The sequence below is a fragment of the Oncorhynchus clarkii genome, chromosome 1 (genome assembly GCF_045791955.1).
Source record: "Oncorhynchus clarkii lewisi isolate Uvic-CL-2024 chromosome 1, UVic_Ocla_1.0, whole genome shotgun sequence".
NCBI classification, from domain to species: Eukaryota; Metazoa; Chordata; class Actinopteri; order Salmoniformes; family Salmonidae; genus Oncorhynchus; species Oncorhynchus clarkii.
Window position 1 is genome coordinate 55,431,829 of NC_092147.1, and position 25,505 is coordinate 55,457,333.

A 25,505-nucleotide genomic window follows, 5' to 3' on the forward strand; every position below is an offset into this window, starting at 1 on the left:
TAATGGAGAAACTCCATTGAAATGTATTTTTTGTCCAGGACTAGGCTTAAAGGGGAAATTTGCCATTCAAAAAATAAAAAAGCTGTCACTCCGCCACTGTCTTGGTACACAGCTCAGTTTTTCACAATTCCTGACATTTAATCCTGATACAAATTCCCTGTTTTAGGTCAGTTAGGATCACCACTTTATTTTAAGAATGTGAAACATCAGAATAATAGTAGAGAGAATTATTTATTTCAGATTTGATTTCTTTCATCACATTCCCAGTGGGTCAGAAGTTTACATACACTCAATTAACATTTGGTAGCACTGCCTTTAAAGGCACAGTCAACTTAGTGTATGTAAACTTCTCGCCCACTGGAATTGTGATACAGTGAATTATAAGTGAAATAATCTGTCTGTAAACAATTGTTGGAAAAATGACTTGTGGCATGCACAAAGTAGATGTCCTAACCGACTTGCCAAAACTATAGTTTGTTAACAATACATTTGTTGAATGGTTGAAAAACAAGATTTAATGACTCCAACCTAAGTGTATGTAAACTTCCGACTTCAACTGCATACAAGCATTAATGCATGAATTGAGTCACACAGACATAAGACACAGACACACCCATCCACACCAACACACACTCACCAGTGGGGCTGTTCTCAGGAAGGTGCACAGTTAGGCTGGGGGGGTTGAAGACAGGAGGGTTGTCGTTCTGATCCAGGATTGTCACAATGAGGGGTACACTGCTGTTGAGCCCCCACACATCCTCCCCCACCAGGAACAGCTCCACCCGAGGCTCCACAAACATCTCGCGGTCCAACAGCGCCGCCTGTCGCACACGCACCACACCTGCAAGGGGGAACAAGGGAGAGGTACAGGCAGTGGCTTCATTGGTGATGACTTCAAAGGTGTTCTAATTAATTGCATGTGTGTATTGTTGTGAGTGAGAGGTTGTGTATGTGTTTGAGTGTGCATGCATTAGAGGAGTGTGATTGAGTGATCAATATGTGTGTGTCTGTGTGTGTGTGTGACCTGTATCAGAGTCCACAGTGAAGAGGTCCTGTCTTGTTCCCAGCAGATGGTACCTGACCACAGCGTTGGGCCCAATGTCTTTGTCCTCAGCCAACACTGGTCCGTTCAACATTGACACAGCACTGCCTAAGAGAGGGAGAGATGGAGAAAGGAAGATGTGCGTGATGGCAGAAGGGGAGATGACAGTTAAATGCAAGAGTTGAAGAGGGAAAAGCAAGAAAGATTGATGAAAGAGGGAAAGATTGAGATTGGGGAGAGAGTGGGAAGAGAGAGAAAAATTAGTGATAGAAACAGAGGAAAGCAGAGATAGGTAGTGGGTGCCAAGTTAGGGACAGAGGTAGCAGAGGAATTATACATTATCAATTGAAACAAACAGACACACAGACAGACATAAAAACACACCAGTGAGGTTGTTACCTGTGGGGGAGTTCTCAGTGATCTCAGCCCGGTAGCTGGTCTGTGTGAATATGGGCCTGTTGTCATTCTCATCCAAAACTGTGATCACCAGCAGTTCTGAGTCCTGGAGAGAGGAATGGATGGCGGGGGACGGTGACAGATTGGGTAGGGAGGGATGGGTGGATGGGGAAGGGAACGAGGGAGGGGCAAAGAAGAAGGTGAGAAATGTTCTCAATAAAAAATCAAATAGCTGTAATTTCATACAATATTTGAAGGTTGAGTGTCATTGAATAATGCTGTCAATGTAGAGCTGGGCAGTATGGAAAAAATCAATACTTGAAAATATAGAGGATACACAACATTGCATTCTTTCCACATTTTTGCAACAAGAATGTTTAGTAATACTGCTGGACAACACAGCAAAGAAATTCACTTATTGGCCTAATCTAAAAACTACAGGTTTGGGTCAAATCCAATACAACACAACACAGAGTGAAACCCGCTGTATTTTCAAGTATTGTCAAATCGAATCAAATTGTATTTGTCACATACACATGGTTAGCAGATGTGAATGCGAGTGTAGTGAAATGCTTGTACTTCTAGTTCCGACCATGCAGTAATATCTAACAAGTAATCTAACCTAACAATTTCACAAAAACTACCTTATACACACAAGTGTAAAGGAATGAAAAATAATATGTACATAAAAATATATGAATGAGTGATGGCAGAACGGCAAAGGTAAGATGCAGTAGATGGTATAGAGTACAGTATAAACAAATGAGAAATGTAGGGTATGTAAAGACTGTCCTGACCAGGTCAGGTTACAGGAGACCACAACCCTACAGATTATCTCTCAACCCCAACAGAAGAGGAGAGATCTAGGGGTCTGAAAACGTGGGGGGTTTTATGACCCCTCATGCCCCTGGTAAATCTCAGGCCACAGACAAATTCCTTTGTTCTGTTACTATGGAGAACCAGCCTCAGAACATTAAACATGAAATAAAGGGACTTTGGAACAATGGTTTCCGTCAGCCACAATGGTGGTCATGACGATAAAAAGAATGTGAAAATGTATGTCATTTTTGTTTTGTTATTAAAGGTTAATAGATGACGTTATTACAAAAACATTGTAATTGGAAACGTTTTCTTAGTATATGTTTGATGTTTATACATTATACGTTGTATGGAAAATATCCAAATCAAAGAGAATGTTTTGGGGAAGATGAAATGTTAAGTTAAAATTGGATTTGAATAAATTGCCTCATTAACTTGGTACACCCAGAGAATTGCCCTAAAGGCGGTTACGCCCACTTCTGACCCAAGGGTATAAAACCTGTGAGTATAGAATTTACAGGAAGACTACGTGACCCAAGCTGCAGCAAGGTCTAAAAAGTCAACGAACCCAGAACGCAACGCAAGTTTGAGGACAAAGAAATCCTTTTCTACCCAAGCTACGGATGAGTAGCTGTGTCGAAGCGGGTGAATTCAAGTCGAACCATCTCCCATCGAATCGTGGTATCTAAAGGGTTTCAATTCCTATGCTGTGAGCTCTGAGCTACAGAGCTGTCTGTCCTCAGAAGACCCCTTCCAGAGCAAAGGGTGAGGGAACAGACTCCTAAGCCAAAAAGGACACTGACATCGGGAGGACGCTCAGAGAGGTGCGCCGGAGTAGTGCGTCATCGAACAGCTGAAGGCCTACACAGAGAATCCTCGGAGATCATCTCCACGTAATTACATCATTATATTCTGACCCATAAGAGCGGCAGTTTGGGGCAAGGCTAGGGTTAGAATAGCATAGCTGGGGCCACCCGGGTGGCGCAATGGTTAAGGGTGCTGCAGCGCCAGCTGTGCCACCAGGCTCGTAACCGGCCGCGACCGGGAGGTCCGTGGGGTGACGCACAATTGGCCTAGCGTCGTCCGGGTTAGGGAGGGCTTGGTCGGTAGGGATGTCCTTGTCTCATCGTGCACCAGCGACTCCTGTGGCGGGCCGGGCGCAGTGCGCACTAACCAAGGTTGCCAGGTGCACGGTGCTTCCTCCGACACATTGGTGCGGCTGGCTTCCGGGTTGGATGCGCGCTGTGTTAACCTCTTCGATATAGCTCTTTTAATTTTTGGATGAAAAAACGTTCTCATTTTAAACCAGATATTTTGTCACGTAAAGATGCTCGACTATGCATATAATTGACAGCTTTGGAAAGAAAACACTCTGACATTTCCAAAACTGCAAAGATATTGTCTGTGAGTGCCACAGAACTGATGTTACAGAAAAAACCCAGATAAAAATACAATCAGGAAGTGCCGCATTTTTGAAACCACCTCATGGCAATGACTCCTTATATGGCTGTGGAGGAGCTAGGAGTCAGCTTACCTTTTCCACGTTTTCCCCAAGGTGTCTGCAGCATTGTGACGTATTTGTAGGCATATCATTGGAAGATTGACCATAAAAGACTACATTTACCAGGTCGCTTGGTGTCCTCCGTCGCAATTATTGCGTAATCTCCAGCTGCAGTATTTTTCCGTTTTCTTCTGATGAGAAGCCAGCTGCCACCACTGATAGATTATCAAATATATATGTGAAAAACACCTTGAGGATTGATTCTAAACAACGTTTGCCATGTTTCTGTCGATGTTATGGAGCTAATTTGGAAAAAAGTTTGCCGTTGTAAGTGACTGCATTTTCGTTTTTTTTTCTTAGCCAAACGTGATGAACAAAACGGAGCTATTTCTCTTACACAAATAATCTTTTTGGAAAAAATGAACATTTTCTATCTAACTGAGAGTCTCGTCATTGAAAACATCCGAAGTTCTTCAAAGGTAAATTATTTTATTTTAATGCTTTTCTTGTTTTTGTGAAAATGTTGCCTGCTGAATGCTAGGCTTAATGCTATGCTAGGCTATCAATACTCTTACACAAACGCTTGTGTAGCTTTGGTTAAAGCATATTTTGAAAATCTGAGATGACAGTGTTGTTAACAAAAGGCTAAGCTTGTGTTTCAATATATTTATTTCATTTCATTTGCGATTTTCATGAATAGGAAACGTTGCGTTATGGTAATGAGCTTGAGGCTATGATTACGCTCCCGGATACGGGATTACTCGACGCTAGAGGTTAACTTCTTGCTTCTACTTGAGACGCAGATGTCTCAACTAGGCACCTGGAAATGCAAATGCGCTACGCTAAATGCTAAATGTACTCGTTAAAACTCAAACGTTCATCAAAATACACATGCAGGGTATAGAATTAAAGCTACACTCGTTGTGAATCTAGCCAACAAGTCAGATTTTTAAAATGCTTTTCGGCGAAAGCATGAGAAGCTATTATCTGATAGCATGCAACACCCCAAAATGCCTGAAGGCGACGTAAACAAAAGATTTAGCGTAGCCGGCGCTACACAAAACGCAGAAATAAAATATAAAACATTCATTACCTTTGACGAGCTTCTTTCTTGGCACTCCTATATGCCCCATAAACATCACTATTGGGTCTTTTTTTCTATTAAATCGGTCCATATATACCCAAAATAGCCATCTATGGAAGCTGTGTAATTCAGAAAAAAACATTGTTTTAAAACGCAGCGTCATTTTTTAAAATGAAAAAAGTCGACCATAAACTTTCACAAAACACTTCGAAATACTTTTGTAATCCAACTTTAGGTATTAGTAAACGTTTATAATCTATCAAAATGATCACGGGGCGATGTATATTCAATAGCTCCTCGTCTTCAAATCAATGGCCGAAAATGTGCACTTCAAAACATCCTGGCGGAGACCGGAAGAAATGGAATCCAGTTAGTTGGTTTTACCAACAAATAACTCCCCGGATAATGACGACAATGGCGACATCGTGTGGAATCTGTAGGAATTGCATGCAGGTCCATAATTAATTTTGTGCCCTTTTAACAATCCATGAAAGTGACGCATGGATATTATTTTTAGCTTTCAGTGAGCAGTTTTTCTTGCGCTTTTCGATGAAACACACGATCTGTTATAGTCACAGCCGTGATTTAACCAGTTTTAGAAACTTCAGAGTGTTTTCTATCCACACATACTAATCATATGCATATACTATATTCCTGGCATGAGTAGCAGGACGCTGAGAAGTTGCGCGATTTTTAACAGAATGTTCGAAAAAGGAGGGGGTAGGCTTAAGAGGTTTTAAGAAGCAGTGCGGCTTGGTTGGGTTGTGTATCGGAGGACGCATAACTTTCAACCTTCGTCTCTCCCGAGCCCGTACGGGAGTTGTAGCGATGAGACAAGATAGTAGCTACTAAAAACAATTGGATACCACGAAATTGGGGAGAAAAAGGGGTAAAATTCAAAAAAATAAAATAAAAAAAAAGAATAGCATAGCTGACAAATTCACCCAGATGTATATTTCTTGTGTACTTTCTTTTTCTCTCTCTTTTGAAATCCCCATTGTGGGTAACACGCGCCATTAGTATAACACATAGACAAAACACATTATAGGCTATTGATTAGAACTAATTAGAACTAAGTTCTTATACTAAGTTCTAATCAATAGCCTATAATGTGTTTTGTCTATGTGTATGTTTTATTATCACTTTAGCTTTTTAGTAAATAAATATTCAACTAAGATTGGTGTGGTACGAACTCATTGGTGAGACCCGGGTCCGTGCAGATTCACGGGCTATACGACGTTCAGAACGAGATATGTAGAGGCAACTGGTTAATTAGCGGCTGTTGTAAAATCGATATTCTGATATTCTTTGAGTTAATTTGGGAAATACAAACTCAATAAAAACTAGTTTTCCCATGGTGCCCCAGGTTAATGAGTTAATAATTGCTTGATTCAGTTAATCACGCAATTAGAAACTTTAATCATTCAATGAACAACAGTCATCACATTAACTAACATACGACAGGTATGTAAACATTATATAAAGTGGCATTGTTTAAAGTGGCTAGTGATACATTTATTACCACAAGATGGCAAGATGCAGTAGATGGTATAGGGTACAGTATATACATATGAGATGAGTAATGTAGGGTGTGTAAACATATAAAGGGGCATTGTTTAAAGTGGCTAGTGATACATTTATTACATGCATTTTTCCATTATTAAAGTGGCTAGATTTGAGTCAATATGTTGGCAGCAGCCACTCAATGTTAGCTGTTTGCTGTTGGCTGTTTAACAGTCTGATGGCCTTGAGAAAAAGCTGTTTTTCTGTCTCTCGGTCCCCAATTTGATGCACCTGTACTGACCTCGCATTCTGGATGATAGCAGGGTGAACAGGCAGTGGCTCATGTGGTTGTTGTCCTGGATCTTTTTGGCCTTCCTGTGACATCGGGTGGTGTAGGTGTCCTGGAGGATAGGTAGTTTGCCCCCGGTGATGCGTTGTGCAGACCTCACTACCCTCTGGAGAGCCTTACAGTTGTGGGTGGAGCCGTTGCCGTACCAGGCGGTGATACAGCCCGACAGGATGCTCTCGATTGTGCATCTGTAAAAGTTTGTGAGTGTTTTTGGTGACAAGCCCCATTTCTTCAGCATCCTGAGGCTGTTGCGCCTTCTTCACCACGCTGTCTGTGTGGGTGGACCATTTCAGTTTACCTGTGATGTGTACGCCCAGGAATGTAAAACTTTCCACCCTCTCCACTACTTTCCCGTCAATGTGGATAGGGGGCTGCTCCCTCTGCTGTTTCCTGATGTCCACGATCATCTCCTTTGTTTTGTTGACATTGAGTGTGAGGATATTTTCCTGACACCTCACACCAATGGCCCTTACCTCCTCCCTGTATGCCGTCTCGCCGTTGTTGGTAATCAAGCCTACCACTGTAGTGTCGTCTGCAAACTTGATGATTGAGTTGGAGGCGTGCATGGCCACGTAGTCATGGGTGAACAGGGAGTACAGGAGAGGGCTGAGAACGCACCCTTGTTGGGCCCCAATGTTGAGGATCAGTGGGGTGGAGATGTTGTTACCTACCCTCACCACCTGGGGGCGGCCCGTCAGGAAGTCCAGGATCCAGTTGCACAGGGCGGGGCCGGGACCCAGGGTCTCGAGCTTGATGACGAGTTTGGAGGGTACTATGGCATTAAATGCTGAGCTCTAGTCGATGAACAGCATTCTTACATAGTTATTCCTCTTGTCCAGATGGGTTAGGGCAGTGTGCAGTGTGATTGCGATTGCGTTGTCTGTGGACCTATTGGGGAGGTAAGCAAATTGGAGTGGGTCTAGGGTGTCAGGTAGGGTGGAGGTGATATGGTCCTTGACTAGTCTCTCAAAGCACTTCATGGATGGAAGTAGTCATTTAGCTCAGTTACCTTAGCTTTTTTGGGAACAGGAACAATGGTGGCCCTCTTGAAGCATGTGGGAACAGCAGACTGGGATAAAGATTGATTGAATATGTCCGTAAACACACCAGCCAGCTGGTCTGCGCATGCTCTGAGGACGCGGCTGGGGATGCTGTCTGGGCCTGCAGCCTTGCGAGGGTTAACACATTTAAATGTTTTACTCACATTGGCTGCAGTGATGGAGAGCCCACAGGTTTTGGTAGCAGACCGTGTCAGTGTCAGTGGCACTGTATTGTCCTCAAAGCGAGGAAAGAAGTTGTTTAGTTTGTTTGGGAGCAAGACATCGTGGTTCGCGATGGGGCTGGATTTTCTTTTGTAGTCCGTGAATGACTGTAGACCCTGCCACATACCACTCGTGTCTGAGCCGTTGAGTTGTGACTCTACTTTGTCTCTATACTGACGCTTAGCTTGTTTGATTGCCTTGCGGAAGGAATAGCTACACTGTTTGTATTCGGTCAAGTTTCTGGTAGATAATAAATGATAAGATCAGTGTACGATTTTGCAGAGTTTTGGTAGCTTACAGCTGAGGAAGCAGAGGCTTGACTTTGCCAGTAAATAGCGTATGGGCTGAGAGGGGATCATGTGTGTGTGTGTGGCAGTACCCGGCGAGCGATGCGGGAGTTCTCAGGGTTGTCTTTGACTGTAATGGCCAGTCTGTACTCCGCCACCCTCTCTCTGTCCAGAGGCCTGTTCACCTGCACCACCCCTGTCTGAGAGAGAGAGAGAGAGATGATAGAAATGACTCATCAATTACGCCAGTATACCCTTCCCTTTTCAATTACTTTCTATCTATTTCTCGGTCTACATTTTTCTACCTCTCCTCTATCTGTTCTACCCCTTTACTCTCCGTAACCCTTCTCTCCATAACCCTTCTTCTTTTATCCACATTTTTCCTTTTTCCCTCTATCCCTTTCCCAACCTTCTCACCCTCTCTCTCTCCTTTTCTTCCCTCACACCGTCTGTCCCCCTACATCGCCTCCTTCCCTCTCCCTCCATCCCCTCCTTCCCTCCCCCTCCATCCCCTCCTTCCCTCCCTCTCACAGTGTCGTTGATGTAGAAGGCGCCGTAGCGGTTTCCAGCAGTGATGTTGTAGGTGAGTAGGGCGTTGCGTCCACTGTCTACATCCTGCGCTCTGACCCTGGCCACCGAGGTGTAGACGGACGCCCCCTCGCTCACGCTGGTGTTATGGGGCAGGTTGAGCAGCACGGGGTCATTGTCATTGATGTCCAGAACATGGACACCCACCACCACCTGGGAGATGAAGGAGACACAAGACAGGGTGGCACTTAGTCTTTCTGAGTGTGTATATATATATATATATGTGTGTGTGTGTGTGTGTGTGTGTGTGTGTGTGTGTGTGTGTGTGTGTGCGCACGTATGGGCACATGTGTTGAGTACATTGAAGTGTCTGAGCATGTTAGCAGGAAGCACCACAAAATCAGTGCATGTCTGTGCGAACACACCATGCTGCTGCGTGGTGGTTTGCCCAGGTCTTTTGCCATGACAGTGATGTTGTAGAAGGGTGTGGTCTCTCTGTCCAGCTCCACATCTCTCCTCACACGCAGCTCTCCCTCCACTGGGGATATCACAAACTCATCTGAGAGAGTAAGAGAGAGGAGAGAGAAAAGAAAGGGAGAGAGGAGGGCATGATTAGTTGGTTACTAGCTGTATACACTGCACACACATACACACACAGACGGTAGTTCACTAGCATGCATGCACACACACACACACACACACAATAACCCATCCCCTCCTCCACAAAGACACACACACATACACCCACCGCAACTATTGTCATTACATTTTCTCAACCAGTAACTGTTATGCAAATAAATAACCCAGTCAGTAACACCAGCAACTATCCAGGGCCTCGTTTCCCAGAGCCTTCAGATTGTCATTAGAACCATTTTACAATATATCTTTAGTAGCTAAGCTGTTTCCCAGAACTTTCGTTAGTAATGTGCCTCTTGAAAACCTTTGCACATTTAAAGCAGCCAAAGTGCATTGTTAGATTCTCAGTAGATATCAGCTAAACATAGAATCAAGATGTTTAGGCTAGGTATCTGTCTGACTGTGACCGCTGATAACTTTAGAACTAAGTTGACAGCAAATTGAAAGTTGCCAAAGTATTTGCAATTGTTACAAACAATTGAAAGATACCGAGATGACTGCATTAAAAGATAAATAGACTACATTGGCCTATATACTTCAATCATATTGAAATCATATTGAGTTCTATTTTGCCACTAGTCTACTGTCAAATCTTTGGCTCAATATGTTTCATGATGTCCTAGCCGTGTCTGAATCCTGGCTTAGGAAGGCCACCAAAAATCCTGAAATTTCCATCCGTAAATATAACATTTTCCGACAAGATAGAACTGCCAAAGGGGGGGAAGTTGCAATCTGCTGCCGAGATAGCCTGCAGAGTTCTGTCATTCTATCCAGGTCTGTGCCGAAACAATTTGAGCTTATACTTCTAAAAATTCACCTTTCCAGAAATAAGTCTCTCACCGTTGCTGCTTGTTATAGACCATCTTCTGACACCATATGTGAAATGATTGCCCCCCATCTATCTTCAGAGCTCGTACTGTTAGGTGACCTAAACTGGGACATGCTAAACACTTCAACAAGGATCTCAGCGATCACTGCCTCATTGGTCAAACGACCACCCCTCATCACTGTCAAACACTCCCTAAAACACTTCAGCAAGCAGGCCTTTCTAATCGATCTTGCCCGGGATTCCTGGAAGGATATTGACTTCATTCCGTCAGTAGAGGATGCCTGGTTAATCTTTAAAAGTGCTTTCCTCACCATCTTAAATAAGCATGCCCCATTAAAAAAAATTAGAACCAGTAACAGATATAGCACATGGTTCACTCCAGACTTGACTGTCCTTGACCAGCACAAAAAAATCCTGTTGTGTACTGCATTAGCACCGAATAGCCATCGTGATATGTAACTTTTCAGGGAAGTTAGGAGAGCAAAGGGTAGCTTTTTCAAACAGAAATTTGCATCCTGTAGCACAAACTCCCAAAAGTTCTGGGACACTGTAAAGTCCTTGGAGAATAAGAGCACCTCCTCCCAGCTGCCCACTGCGCTGAGGCTAGGAAACACTGTCACCATCGATAAATCAATGATAATTGAGCATTTCAAAAAACATTATTTTGACGGCGGGCCATGCTCTCCACCTGGCTACCCTTACCCTGGTCAACAGCCCTGCACCCCCTGCAGCAACCCAAGCCTCCCCCATTTCCCCTTCACCCAAATCCAGATAGCTGATGTTCTGAAAGAGTTGCAAAATCTGGACCCCTACAAATCAGCTGGGCTAGACAATCTGGACCCTCTCTATCTAAAATGATCCGCCGCAATTCTTGCAACCCCTATTACTAGCCTGTTCAACCTCTATTTTGTATCGTCTGAGATCCCCAAAGATTGGAAAGCTGCCGTGGTCATCCCCCTCTTCAAAGGGGGAGACACTCTAGACCCAAATCGTTACAGACCTATATCTATTCTACCCTGCCTTTCTAAGGTCTTCGAAAGCCAAGTTAACAAACAGATCACCGACCATTTCGAATTCCACAGTACCTTCTCCGCTATGCAATCTGGTTTCAGAGCTGGTCACGGGTGCACCTCAGCCACGCTCAAGGTCCTAAACAATATCAGAACTGCCATCGATAAAAAACATTTACATAATAGCCTCCAACACTCATATTCGCTTCATATTCATCGCCAAACCCACTGGCTCCAGGTCATCTATAAGTCTTTTCTAGGTAAAGCCCGACTTATCTCAGCTCACTGGTCACCATAGCAGCACACACCCAGCAGGTATATTTCACTGGTTACCCCCAAAGCCAATTCCTCAATTGGTCGCCTTTCCTTCCAGTTCTCTGCTGACAATGACTGGAACGAATTGCAAAATTTACTGAAGCTGGATACTCATATCTCCATCACTAACTTTAAGCATCAGCTGTCAGAGCAGCTCACAGATCATTGCACCTGTACATAGTCCATCTGTAAATAGCCAATCCAACTACCTCATCCCCATATTGTTCATACATTTTTGCCCCTCTGCACACCAGTATCTCAACTTGCACATCTATCACTCCAGTGTTTAAATGCTAAATTGTAATTACTTTGCTACTACGGCCTATTTATTGCCTTACCTCCCTAATCTTACCTCATTTGCACACACTGTATATACTTTTTTTCTATTGTGGTATTGACTGTACTTTCGTTTTTTCTGTTGCACAACTTTGCTTTATCTTGGCCAGGTCGCAGTTGTAAATGAGAACTTGTTCTCAACTGGCCTACCTGGTTAATTAAATAAAGGTGAACATTTTATTTTAAATGTGTGGCAAGATATGCAGTGATGTGCACAATCCGTGATTTAGCGCATTATTATTGGGTAAACATAATAAGCCACCTCAATTATTGCAGTCATATGTGGTAATATCTATCTAGGAGCTGATCAGTCATCAGTATTGTGGAATAATTATAATGTTAAGTTAAGATTTGATCCAATAGCAGCAATGCTTTTCTTTCGATCCTATCAGTATCGACACATGGTCTGACAATGCATATAGCGAACGTTCTCTCTACGTACTTGTTTTGGAAACACTCTTAGTTAGGTCGTAAAAAACTATGCATCTGGTTGCCTACAATCATGGCAATGCTTAAAGGGCAATTCCTCAACTTTCAATCTCATTTTAATAATTTCCCTCACCAAATCAGTGTCCACATACACTATATATACAAAAGTATGTGGACACCCCTTCAAATGAGTGGATTCGGCTATTTCAGCCACACCCGTTGCTGACAGGTACATAAAATCCAGCACACAGTCATGCAATATCCATAGACAAACATTGGCAGTAGAATGGCCTTACTAAGGAGCTCAGTGACTTTCAAAGTGGAACAGTCACAGGCTGTGACCTTTTCCAAAAAGTAAATTTGTCAAATTTCTGCCCTGCTTGAGCTGCCTCCGGTCAACTGTAAGTGCTGTTGTGAGTTGGAAACCTCTAGGAGCAACACAAAGTGGTAGGCCACACAAGCTCCAGAACGGGACCGGCGAGTGCTGAAGCGTGTAGCCCATAAAAATCATCTGTCCTCGGTTGAAACACTATTGAGTTCCAAACTTCATCTGGAAGCAACGTCAGCACAATAACTATTCGTGAGGAGCTTCATGAAATGGGTTTCCATGGCCGAGGATGCCAAGCGTCGGCTGGAGTTGTATAAAGCTCGCCACCATTGGACTCTGGAGCAGTGGAAATGCGTTCTCTGAAGTGATAAATAACGCTTCACTATCTGGCAGCGCGACGGACAAATATGGGTTTGGGGAATGCCAGGAGAACGCTACCTGCCCGAATGCATAGTGCCAACTGTAAAGTTTGGTGGAGGAGGAATAATGGTCTGGGGTCTTTTTTCATGATTCGGTGAAGGGAAATCTTAATGCTACAGCACACAATGACATTCTAGACGATTCTGTGCTTCCAAATGTGGCAAGTAAAAACAAAATGCTTCTCTCTGACATCAGTGATTTTCCAAACCTGTAACGAGTTTCTAGCCCAAGGAAGGGTATTTTCTTTCTCTGTACATAACCGCGAATCTCACAGTGTTCAAAAATCACTGTTTTAAACATGTTTTAACTTTTGATGATGTCATACGGTATAACTTTTTAACTTCTCTTCAAAAATGTGCCGTTTTCACTTATGTAGACACTGGTATCGTGTTAGAGATATTGAAAAGTGGTGGAGTTGACCTAGCATGTATTTTTGTTGTTACCGTACCCAACCCAATGACACACCAAACACAGAACAGGCTTGGAGCGAAACAGGGTCAGCCTTCAACATGTAGCAGTTAAGGGGATAGCACCTGAAAAGTGATGTAGGTGTAATTTTGTCACACCCTGATCTGTTTCACCTGTCTTTGTGATTGTCTCCACCCCTCTCCAGGTGTCGCCCATCTTCCCCATTATCCGCTTTGTATTTATAACTGTGTTCTGTTTGTCTGTTGTCAGTTGGTCTTGTTTGTCAAGTCAACCAATGTTTTGTCTCAGCGCCTGCTTTTCCTAGTCTTTTTTTTCTTGCCCTCTGGTTTTGACCCTTGCCTGTCCTGACTCTGAGCCACTCCGCCTGACCCTGAGCCTGCCTGCCGACCTGTACCTTTGCCCCACCTCTGGATTATTGACCTCTGCCTACCCTGAGCCTGCCTGCCATCCGGTACCTTTGCCCCACCTCTAGTTTATTAACCCCTGCCTGATTATTAAACCATTGTCAATTCGACGTTGCCTGCATTTCTGTAGCCTATGTGGCCGATGCAGGCACAGATAATAAAGCCATGAATAGCGGTATCATTAATCTCACCATTTTGATTTCACCATCGCTGTTTTTGTAACGAGAAAGCAACCAAAAACCAGATCATTTTTGTAACAGAAGGATTTTATGGAAAGCCAAGTTGAAGCCAGCATTAGATGTTGTCGTCCTCATAATAACTACACGTGGTTTTGTTGCAACGGAGTAGCGCAATTGTGATTTAGATCAAAACACTTGGGTGAACTTTTGGAATCATGGATTTAGAATGTTTATTTTAATTCTATAGTTAGAATATAAATAATAGTGGGCTAGCCAGCTAACACAATTTTGCTTAACTTGCTAAGAAAATACAAACTATCTGTTTGCAGATGTAAGAAACACAAACTAATATTGTAATTATAGAAGGCTTGTGGATTTATATTAAGATCAAAGTGGAAACAACATCGTTGTCATCAACATTGTTGCATGTGCTGCATTGACCAAGCAGACTGAACGAAAGTGTCTTGTGGGTTGGCGCCCCCCCTTGGGTTGTGCCGTGGCGGAGATCTTTGTGGGCTATACTCGGCCTTGTCTCAGGATGGTAAGTTGGGGGTTGAAGATATCCCTCTAGTTGTGTGGGGGCTGTACTTTGGCAAAGTGGGTGGGGTTATATCCTTCCTGTATCATCGGTTGGGGCCACAGTGTCTCCTGACCCCTCCTGTCTCAGCCTCCAGTATTTATGCTGCAGTAGTTAGTTATGTGTCGGGGGGCTAGGGTCAGTTTGTTATATCTGGAGTACTTCTCCTGTCTTATCTGGTGTCCTGTGTGAATTTAAGTGTGCTCTCTCTAATTCTCTCTTTCTTTCTCTCTCTCGGAGGACCTGAGCCCTAGGACCATGCCTCAGGACTACCTGGCATGATAACTCCTTGCTGTCCCCAGTCCACCTGGCCGTGCTGCTGCTCCAGTTTCAACTGTTCTGCCTTCGGCTATGGAATCCTGACCTGTTCACCAGACGTGCTACCTGTCCTAGACCTATTATTTGACCATGCTGGTCATTTATGAACATTTGAACATCTTGGCCATGTTCTGTTATAATCTCCACCCAGGAACAGCCAGAAGAGGACTGGCCACCCCTCATAGCCTGGTTCCTCTCTAGGTTTCTTCCTAGGTTTTGGCCTTTCTAGGGAGTTTTTCCTAGCCACACCTGCATTGCTTGCTGTTTGGGGTTTTAGGCTGGGTTTCTGTACAGCACTTTATACGAAGGGCTATATAAATAAATTTGATTTGTGGTCAAGCAACAACAAATGCGCTCTTTGAGTGACAGGGGGTGGGACTTTGTCTGTGTGGAAAGCAGCATGGAGAGACAGAGAGCAGAGAGGAATGAAGTAGTGGAGTAACTATAAAAATGGACGTTACATATAGCGTATCACATTAAACAAACCAAACATTCAAATACCGTTATTGAAGGTAAAGTAAAAACCCAAGCCGGTCCGTGAATAAATACTGGTATATAGTAAAATACGGTATACTGCCCAGCCCTAGGTCTGAAGTGCATTCAACACATCTTCTCCACTCGTTTGATCTTGCTGTGGCAAGAAGCACAAAAGTACTTCCCGATAAGATTCCTCTTTCGGTAAACGAATGCATACGCATAACTGAGCCTTGCTTAAGTCCAATGCTATGCTGGTAAACGGAGCCGCTGATATATCCTTGTTTATCTGCTTACTAAAGTATTTTCCTATTTCTTTAACCCTTCTTATTATGGTTGTCTGATAGTTGTAGTCCTTTCATTTGCTTTAGAAAATCATCTTCGTTACTGAAGTCAGTATACATACTTTCTGCTGAAGACGACAAGCACTCTTTCACTATGTCTGCGTCGATAAAGGCCATCTTATGCCTAGCCAAGATCCATGCAATCTCAAATGCTGTCTCTGTCAGTTTCTCTGCAGAAGAGGTCGTTCTGTCCATCAGCGGTTGCTGTCCTTTCAGCAAAGCAGTAAGTTGTTGAATACCATTTTTTCGTAGAGCCCTGCCAGGTGGAAATTTCTCTTTGTATGTGTAGTATTGAAATGCTGTTCTAAATTACCGTTTTTAAAACCTGCGCACGTCTTCTTGCCAATTAAACAAAGTGGGTTTTGTGCCATGAAGTACAAAGAACAATTCTGTTCCATTTTTCTTGAAACATACGATTTATCTTTCAACAGCCGTACCTTTCTCTTTTTGCTAGCTTGTCCCTCATCTGTGTGCGAGGCTCTACTAATAGCTTCCTCATCCTCATTATTTGTAGTGGCAGTTTGCGCATTATTATGTTTTTGCTTGTGCTTGACTACAACAAATCGATACATTTTAAATGTTCCATTCGGCCAAGGATAGTGATAAATATTTACTTTGATGTGGCCCAAAATATGTTCAGTAGAGTGGACTAAACTGCTGCTTCTCTCGGCCCTCCACCTCTCGCCTCCATCGCTAGCCTAGTTTAAAGTGAAGCAACAGTTTACTCGACTGCACATGTTGATGCAGCAGCTCAACATCTTATATAATGCCACATACTGGGTGAGTGAAATAGTGCAGTTTGTGTAATTTGAATCCTCAGAAATTATTGGACATTTTGCTGTATTTGGTAGTCTGTACCGCGAGCTGCCAATCAACGCAATCCGTGCAATGACTATGCCTGGCCTAGCCTATAGAAAGCTGATGGGATCCTCCTATTTTTAAAAGAGGCCATCAAAATGATGTTTTCTTATACAATTGCATACCATAACCTATTGAAATGTTGTACAACATGGGCTTATAGGAACTCTTATTTCATTCCATGCATCAACCAGCTATGAGGAGCTGGCTCTCGCTGCGCAACAGGCGAACCTATTCCGCTAAAACTCTGAAAACCAGGGCTCTTATTAAGTGTTTGATATGATTTTCGATTGTATTGACGTTAGAGTGGTTAGAGGGTCATTATAAACCGGGTGGTTCAAGACCTGAATGCTGATTTTATGAAAGCCGTGGTAGATCAGACAGTACACCACGGGTATGGCCAAAAATGACTTTTTACTATTCTAATTATGTTGGTAACCAGTTTATAATACCAATAAGGCACCTCGGGTTTTGTGGTACATGGCCAATATACCAGGCACTCATAAGAACAGCCATTATCCCTGGTATATTGGCCATATACCACACGACCTCGTGCCTTATTGCTTGAATAGAGTGCTGAGTACCAGGCCGTTGGCAAGTTTGATAGGTTACTAATTACCATCAGGGGCATCAGAGCACAGTTTTGGAGAAGTCTACAGTTGTGGCCAAAAGTTTTGAGAATGACACAAATATTAATTTTCACAAAGTTTGCTGCTTCAGTGTCTTTAGATATTTTTGTCAGATGTTACTATGGAATACTGAAGTATAATTACAAGCATTTCATAAGTGTCAAAGGCTTTTATTGACAATTACATGAAGTTGATGCAAAGTCAACTTTTGCAGTGTTGAACCTTCTGTTTCAAGACCTTTGCAATCCACCCTGGCATGCTGTCAATTAATTTCTGGGCCACATCCTGACGGATGGCAGCCCATTCTTGCATAATCAATGCTTGGAGTTGGTCAGAATTTGTGGGTTTTTCTTTGTCTACCCGCCTCTTGAGGATTGACCACAAGTTCTCAATGGGATTAAGGTCTGGGAAGTTTCCTGGCCATGGACCCAAAATATCGATGTTTTGTTCCCCGAGCTGGAAAATGCATTGTTCATCACCAAACTGTTCCTGGATGGTTGGGAGAAGTTTATCTCGGAGGATGTGTTGGTACCATTCTTTATTCATGGCTGTGTTCTTAGGCAAAATTGAGTGAGCCACTCCCTTGGATGAGAAGCAACACCACACATGAATGGTCTAAGGATGCTTTACTGTAGGCATGACACAGGACTGATGGTAGCGATCACCTTGTCTCCTCTGGACAAGCTTTTTTCCGGATGCCCCAAACATTCAGAAAGGGGATTCATCAGAGAAAATGACTTTACCCGAGTCCTCAGCAGTCCAATCCCTGTACCTTTTTCAGAATATCAGTCCCTGATGTTTATCCAGGAGAGAAGTGGCTTCTTTGCTGCCCTTCTTGACACCAGGCCATCCTCCAAAAGTCTTCGCCTCACTGTGCGTGCAGATGGACTCACACCTGCCTGCTGCCATTCCTGAGCAAGCTCTGCACTGATGGTGCCCCAATCCCGCAGCTGAATCAACTTTAGGGGACGGTCCTGGCGCTTGCTGGACTTTCTTGGGCGGCCGAAGCCGCCTTCACAACAATTGAACCGCTCTCCTTGAAGTTCTTGATGATCCGATAAATGGTTGATTTACGTGCAATCTTACTGGCTGCAATATCCTTGCCTGTGAAGCCCTTTTTGTGCAAAGCAATGATGATGCACGTGTTTCCTTGCAGGTAACCATGTTTGACAGAGGAAGAACAATGATTCCAAGCACCACCCTCCTTTGAAGCTTACAGTCTGTTATTCGAACTCAATCAGCATGACAGAGTGATCTCCAGCCTTGTCCTCGTCAACACTCACACCTGTGTTAACCTCTTTTGGGTAGGGGGCAGTATTTTGACATTCGGATGAAAAGTGTGCCCAAAGTAAACTGCCTGTTACTCAGGCCCAGACGATAGGATATGCATATAATTTAGATTTGGATAGAAAACACTCCAAAGTTTCTAAAACTGTTAAAATAATGTATGTGAGTATAACAGAACTGATATGGCAGGCGAAACCCCGAGGACAAACTATCCCCCTCCAAAAGAATTCAGCTTATATTCAATGGCTGTCACTTTAATTATAAGGCTAAATCAACCCAGGTTGCAGTGCCTAGGGCTTCAACTAGATTCAACAGTCTTTAGAAAGAGTTTCAGGCTTGTTTTCGGAAAAATGAGCCAGAAATTGTAGTTTTTCTAGGTGGCTCCCATTTTGGCTGTCGTGTTTCCAAGCGCATGGAATTTTTCTGCGGTAAAGACAACAACGATTCTCCGTCTTAAATTGTATTGTTTATTTATGTTTTAGGGTACCTATGTTTGATTATGAACGTTGTTTGACTTGTTTGGAAAAGTTTATTACTAAAGTTTAGGATTAATTTTGATGGAGGAAAACTGGGTGGATTATTGACAGAAGCGTGCCAGCTAAACTGAGTTTTTATGGATATAAAGAAGGACATTATGAAACAAAAGGACCATTTGTGATGTATTTGGGACCTTTTGGAGTACCAACAGAAGAAGATCATCAAAGATAAGGCATTTATTATATCGCTATTTCTGATTTTTGTGGCTCACCTGCCTGGATGAAATATGTTTTTCATGCTTTTGTAAACAGGGCACTGTCCTGAGATAATCGCATGGTGTGCTTTCGCCATAAAGTCTTTTTGAAATCTGACACAGCAGCTGGATTAACAAGAAGTTAAGCTTTGTTTTGATGTATTACACTGTTTGATGTCAGCTGGTCCTTTTGTGGCAGGGCTGAAATGCAGTGGAAATGTTTTTGGGGGATTCAGTTAATTTGCATGGCAAAGAGGGACTTCGCAATTAATTGCAATTCATCTGATCACTCTTCATAACATTCTGGAGTATTTGCAAATTGCCATCATACTGAGGCAGCAGACTTTGTGAAAATTAATATTTGTGTCATCTCAACTTTTGGCTACGACTATAGTTGCCACGACTCAAAGGTCACATGTATTTGACTGTGGGTCATGACTCATGACTGCTGGTGTGGCGGTAATACGTCACGGTAACAGCCCTAACCCCAACCCACACACATCCTACTCACTCTGGGGGTCTCCGGCAGTGATGCTGTACTCCACTTTGCCGTTGAGTCCAGAGTCTTGGTCAGTGGCTTTGAGGGTCCAGACCCGGGGTCCCGGCTGGCCCTCTGTTATCTTAAAGGGCCCCTCATAGACCTTGGGGAAGGTGGGGGTCACATCGTTCACATCCAGGACATTCACCAACACCTTGAAAAGACCAGTGGAAACAACTTGTTCAGAGATCTGTATGGCCTATATGTATATTTATGTGATTAAAGGAATAGTTAACTTTTTGTAGAAAAAAAATGTGGGTCATTAATTTTAATGAACAAAAACTCCTGCAAATATCACAGATTGCAACTTTAATATGATGTGTACAAACTACATTAAAAACAATGCCTTAATAAACATGGTGTGTGTGTGTGTTTCTGTGTTCTGTCATTGTCATCACCGTAGTGCTGGATGTCAGGCGGAGGGCATGGATGGGACACTGGTCTGTTGCTGTGACGACAAGTGCGTAGTGTCCATTGCTGATCTCAAAGTCCAGCTCCTTCACTGCAACAATCTTTCCCTGGACACACACCCATGCACAAAAAGACAACTACTTTAACACTCAACGCTATTCAAAATATTGTACAGTCAGTGTGTTCACAAACTACACACGGTACCAGACCTTGGATCAAATACTTACTGAAATATTTTAAATACTTACTTAGTTTTAGAAGTGGTGGGGACATAATAATATATATACAGTATATACAGTACCAGTCAAAAGTTTGGACACCTACTCATTCAAGGGTTTTTCTATATTTAAAAAAAAACAATTTTCTACATTGTAGAATAATAGTGAAGACATCAAAACTATGAAATTACACATGAAGTAATCTAAAAGTGTTAAACTAATCAAAATAGATTTAAGATTCTTCAAAGTAGCCACCCTTTGCCTTGTTGACAGCTTTGCACTCTTGGCATTCTCTCAACCAGCTTCACTTGGAATGCTTTTTACAACAGTCTTGAAGGAGAGCCCACTTATGATGAGCACTTGTTGGCTGCTTTTACTTCACTCTGCGGTCCAACTCATCCCAAACAATCTCAATTCGGTTGAGGTCAGATGATTGTGGAAGCCAGGTAATCTGATGCAGCACTCCATCACTCTCCTTGGTTCACTAGCCCTTACATAGCCTGGAGGTGTGTTTTGGGTCTTTGTCCTATTGAAAAACAAATGATAGTCCCAAAATGCGCAAACCAGATGGGATGGCGTATCGCTGCAGAATGCTGTGGTGGCCATGCTGGTTAAGTGTGCCTTGAATTCTAAATCATTCCCCAACAGTGTTACCAGCAAAGCAACCCCACACCTCCTCATCAATGTTTCACCACACATCCATTCACGTGGCATCAATTCACCTACCCTGGGTCTCACAAAGACACAGCAGTTGGAACTAAAAACTCTTCAGACCGACGGACAGATTTCCATCGGTCTAATGTCCATTGCTCGTGTTTCTTGGCCCAAGCAAGTCTCTTCTTATGATTGGTGTCCTTTAGTAGTGGTTTCTTTGCAGCAATTCAACCACGAAGGCTTGATTCACAGTCTCCTCTGAACAGTTGAGATGTGTCTGTTACTTGAACTCTGTGAAGCATTTACTTAGGCTGCAATTTCTGAGGCTGGTAACTCTAATAAACTTATCCTCTGCAGCCGAGGTAACTCTGGGTCTTCCTTTCCTGTGGCAATTCTCAGGAGAGCCAGTTTCACCATAGCGCTTGATGGTTGTTGTGACTGCACTTGAATAAACTTTGAAAGTTCTTGAAATGTTCCGTATTGACTGACCTTCATGTCTTAAATTAATGATGGACTGTCATTTCTCTTTGCTTATTTGAGCTGTTCTTGCCATAATATGAACTTGGTCTTTTACCAAAATAGGGCTATCTTCTGTATACAACACAACTGATTAGCTCAGAAGCATTAGCAAAATAAATTCAACAAATTAACTTTAAACTAGGCACATCTGTTAATTGAAATGCATTCCAGGTGACTAACTCATGAAGCTGGTTGAGAGAATGCCAAAAGTGTGCAAAGCTGTCATTAAGGCAAAGGGTGGTTACTTTGAAGAATCTCAAATTTAAAATATATTTTGTTTTGTTTAACACTTTTTGGGTTACTACATGATTCAATAGGTGTTATTTCATAGTTTTGATGTCTTCACTATTATTGTACAACGTAGAAAATAGTAAACATAAAGAAAAACCCTGGAATAAGTAGATGTGTCTAATCTTTTGACTGGTACTGTATATATTTTTTAAAATATATTTTCCTTTATTATTTTCTCCTAACCCTACAATCCCTTCCATAATAGAGTAAATTAATCGACAACAACAACAATGACAATAGTTATCTTTTGTTTGTATTTAGTCACATCTTTCAGCTCCACTCATCCCCTCCCATCTGTCTCTGAACACCATCAAGTTTTGATTTCTATTTGCCATATATTTTAAACTGTGCTGTGATGTTTCACAAAGTTCCTACATATTGTAAATTAAAAAAATATATTTTTTGCTAAAAGTATTATTATATAATTGATCGATTGACTATGACTTTTTAAATCACCCAGCAGTGCAATTTGCAGAGGGGGACATCATTTGGCAGGGGGTCTGGGGGCCCTCCATTTTGGGGGCATCTAAACAAAAGCACATTTCCTGCATTTCTACACAATTTATTATGACCCATGGCCCAACAACAAAAAGTACAGACCATTCGGAAAGTATTCAGACCCCCCTTTTCCACATTTTGTTACGTAACATTCTAAAATTGATTAAATAAATATTTTTACTCATAAATCTACACACAATAACCCAAAATGACAAATCGTACATGTCTGAGCAAAAAACAAGCCATGAGGTCGAAGGAATTGTCCGTAGAGCTCCGAGACAGGATTGTGTCCAGGCACTGATCTGGGGAAGGGTACCAGAAAATGTCTGTAGCAATGAAGGTCCCCAACAACACAGTGGCCTCCATCATTCTTAAATGGAAGAAGTCTGGAACCACCCAACCTCTTCCTGGAGCTGGCCACCCGGCCAAACTGAACAATCGGGGGAGAAGGGCCTTGGTCAGGGAGGTGACACTGATGGTCACACTGACAGAGCTCCAGAGTTCCTCTGTGGAGTTGGGAGGACCTTCCAGAAGTACAACCATCTCTACAGCACTCCACCAATCAGGCCTTTATGTTAGAGTGGCTAGACAGAAGCCACTCCTCAGTAAAAGGAACATGACAGCCCGCTTGGCACCTACAGGACACTCGGACCATGAGAAACAAGATTATTTGCTCTGATGAAACCAAGATTGAACTATTCAGCCAGAAACCCAAGCATCATGTCTGGAGGAAACATGGCACCATCCCTATGGTGAAGCATAGTGGTGGCAGCATCATGCTGTGGGAATGTTTTTCAGGGGCAGGGACTGGGAGACTAGTCAATATCGCAGGAAAGATGAACGGCGCAAAGTACAGAGAGATCCTTGATGAAAACCTGCTCCAGAGCACTCATGACCTCAGACTATGGTGAAGGTTCAACTTCCAACAGGACAATGACCTGAAGCACACTGCCAAGACAATGCAGAAGTGGCTTCGGGACAAGTTTCTGAATGTCCTTGAGTGGCCCAGCCAGACTTGAACCTGATCGAGCATCTCTGGAGAGACCTAAAAATAGCTGTGCAGCGACTCTCCCCATCCAACCTGACAGAGATTGAGAGGATCTGCAGAGAATAATGGGAGGAACTCCACAAATACAGGTGTGCCAAGCTTGTAGCGTCATACCCAAGAAGACTCGAGGCTGTATTCGCTGCTAAAGGTGCTTCAACAAAGTACTGAGTAAAGGGTCTGAATACTTATGTAAATATTTTTTATTTTTAATACATTTTCTAAAATGTCTAAAATCAGTTTTTTACATTTTCATAATGGGGTATTGTGTGTAGATTGATGAAGAAGAAAAAACGATTTAATGAATTTTAGAATAAGGCTATAACGTAACACAATGTGGAAAAAGTCAAGGGGTCTGAATACTTTCCGAATGTTTAAGTGTTTGATAAGACTTTAACTAGATACAAGATCTTTCAATCATCAATATTGTGTTGGACTAGAAAATAGTCTAACAAATGAACAACTCTTACAAATACAGTACAAAGACAAACTTTGATTGTCTTTATTAAGACATGCTCTATATGCAAATTGGAAAATTATTGTAGCTTGGGATTTTGACAAAGCAAATTTGAGGACAAGGCTGCTGAAGATCAACATATCGACTGTACTACTCACGCTGCTAACTATCAACCACTGCTATTCAAACATCCAGAATGCTTACAAGGCCCTCCCCTGCCCTCCTTTCGGCAAATCTGACCATGACTCCATCTTGCTCTACCCTTCCTATAGGCAGACACTCAAACAGGAAGTACCCGTAATAAGAGCTATTCAACGCTGGTCTGACCAATCGGAATCCACACTTCAGGATTGTTTTGATCAAGTGGACTGGGATATGTTTTGAGTAGCTTGCGAAAAAAGGCTAGACGCATACATGGATACAGTGACTGAGTTTATAAGGAAGTGTATAGGAGATGTAGTAGCCACTGTGACTATTAAAACCTACCCTAACCAGAAACCGTGGATAGATTGTATCATTAACGCAAAACTGAAAGAGCAAACCAACACATTTAACCATGGCAAGGTGGATAACGCTTTGAGGATAACACAGTGCCACCGACACGGCCCGCTACCAAGGACTGTGGGCACTCCTTCTCCGTGGCCGACGTGAATAAAACATAAAAATGTGTTAACCCTCGCAAGGCTGCTGGCCCAGACGACATCCCTAACCGCGTCCTCAGAGCATGCGCAGACCAGCTGACTGGTGTGTTTACGGGCATTTTCAATCTCTCCCTATCTCAGTCTGCTGTGCCCACATGCTTCAAGATGGCCTCCATTTTTCCTGTACCCAAGGCGGCAAAAGTACATTAATTTAATGACTATCGCCTCGTAGCACTCACCTCTGTCATCATGAAATGCTTTGAGAGACTACTCAAGGGTCATATAACCTCTACCTTACCTGCCACCCTAGACCCACTTCAAAATGCTTACCGACCCCAATAGATCCACAGACGATGCAATCGCCATCACTCTGCACACTGCCCTATCCTATCTGGACAAGAGCAATACCCATGTAGGAATGCTGTTTATTGAATATAGCTCAGCACTCAACATCATAGAACCCTCCAAGCTCATCATTAAGCTCGAGGCCCTGGTCTGAACCTCGCCCTGTGCAACTGGGTCCTGGACTTCCTGACGGGTCGCCCCCAGGTGGTGAAGGTAGGAAACATCACCTCCACTCCACTGATCCTCAACATTGGGGCCCCACAAGGGTGCGTGCTCAGCCCCCTCCTGTACTCCCTGTTCACCCATGACTGCTCGGCCAAGCACGCCTCCAACTCAATCATCAAGTTTGCAGATGAGTAGTAGGCTTGATTACCAACGATGACGAGACAGCCTACAGGGAGGAGGTGAGGGCTCTGGGAGTGTGGTGCCTGGAAAACAACTTCTCACTCAACGTCAACAAAACAAAGGTGATGATCAGAAATGATCGGAAAAAGCACAGGGTGCACCCCCCTATGTACATCGCCGCGACCGCAGTGGAGAAGGTGGAAAGCTTCAAGTTCCTTGGCGTACACATCACTGACAAAC

General features: G+C 43.1%; 1 protein-coding gene across 1 annotated transcript in view; it reads right to left on the bottom strand.

The window, feature by feature from the left end:
* The window catches only part of LOC139409029 (cadherin-related 23), a 611,517-nt gene that overhangs the window by 99,627 nt on the left and 486,385 nt on the right, over positions 1-25,505 (bottom strand). Inside the window, exons 37-44 of the mRNA XM_071153685.1 lie at positions 20,240-20,359; positions 19,815-19,995; positions 9,197-9,330; positions 8,775-8,984; positions 8,336-8,443; positions 1,442-1,544; positions 1,025-1,150; positions 638-841 (exon numbers count right to left, since the gene is read on the bottom strand). Coding sequence (XP_071009786.1) covers positions 638-841; positions 1,025-1,150; positions 1,442-1,544; positions 8,336-8,443; positions 8,775-8,984; positions 9,197-9,330; positions 19,815-19,995; positions 20,240-20,359 — 1,186 coding nt within the window. The remainder of the gene's footprint in view (positions 1-637; positions 842-1,024; positions 1,151-1,441; positions 1,545-8,335; positions 8,444-8,774; positions 8,985-9,196; positions 9,331-19,814; positions 19,996-20,239; positions 20,360-25,505) is intronic.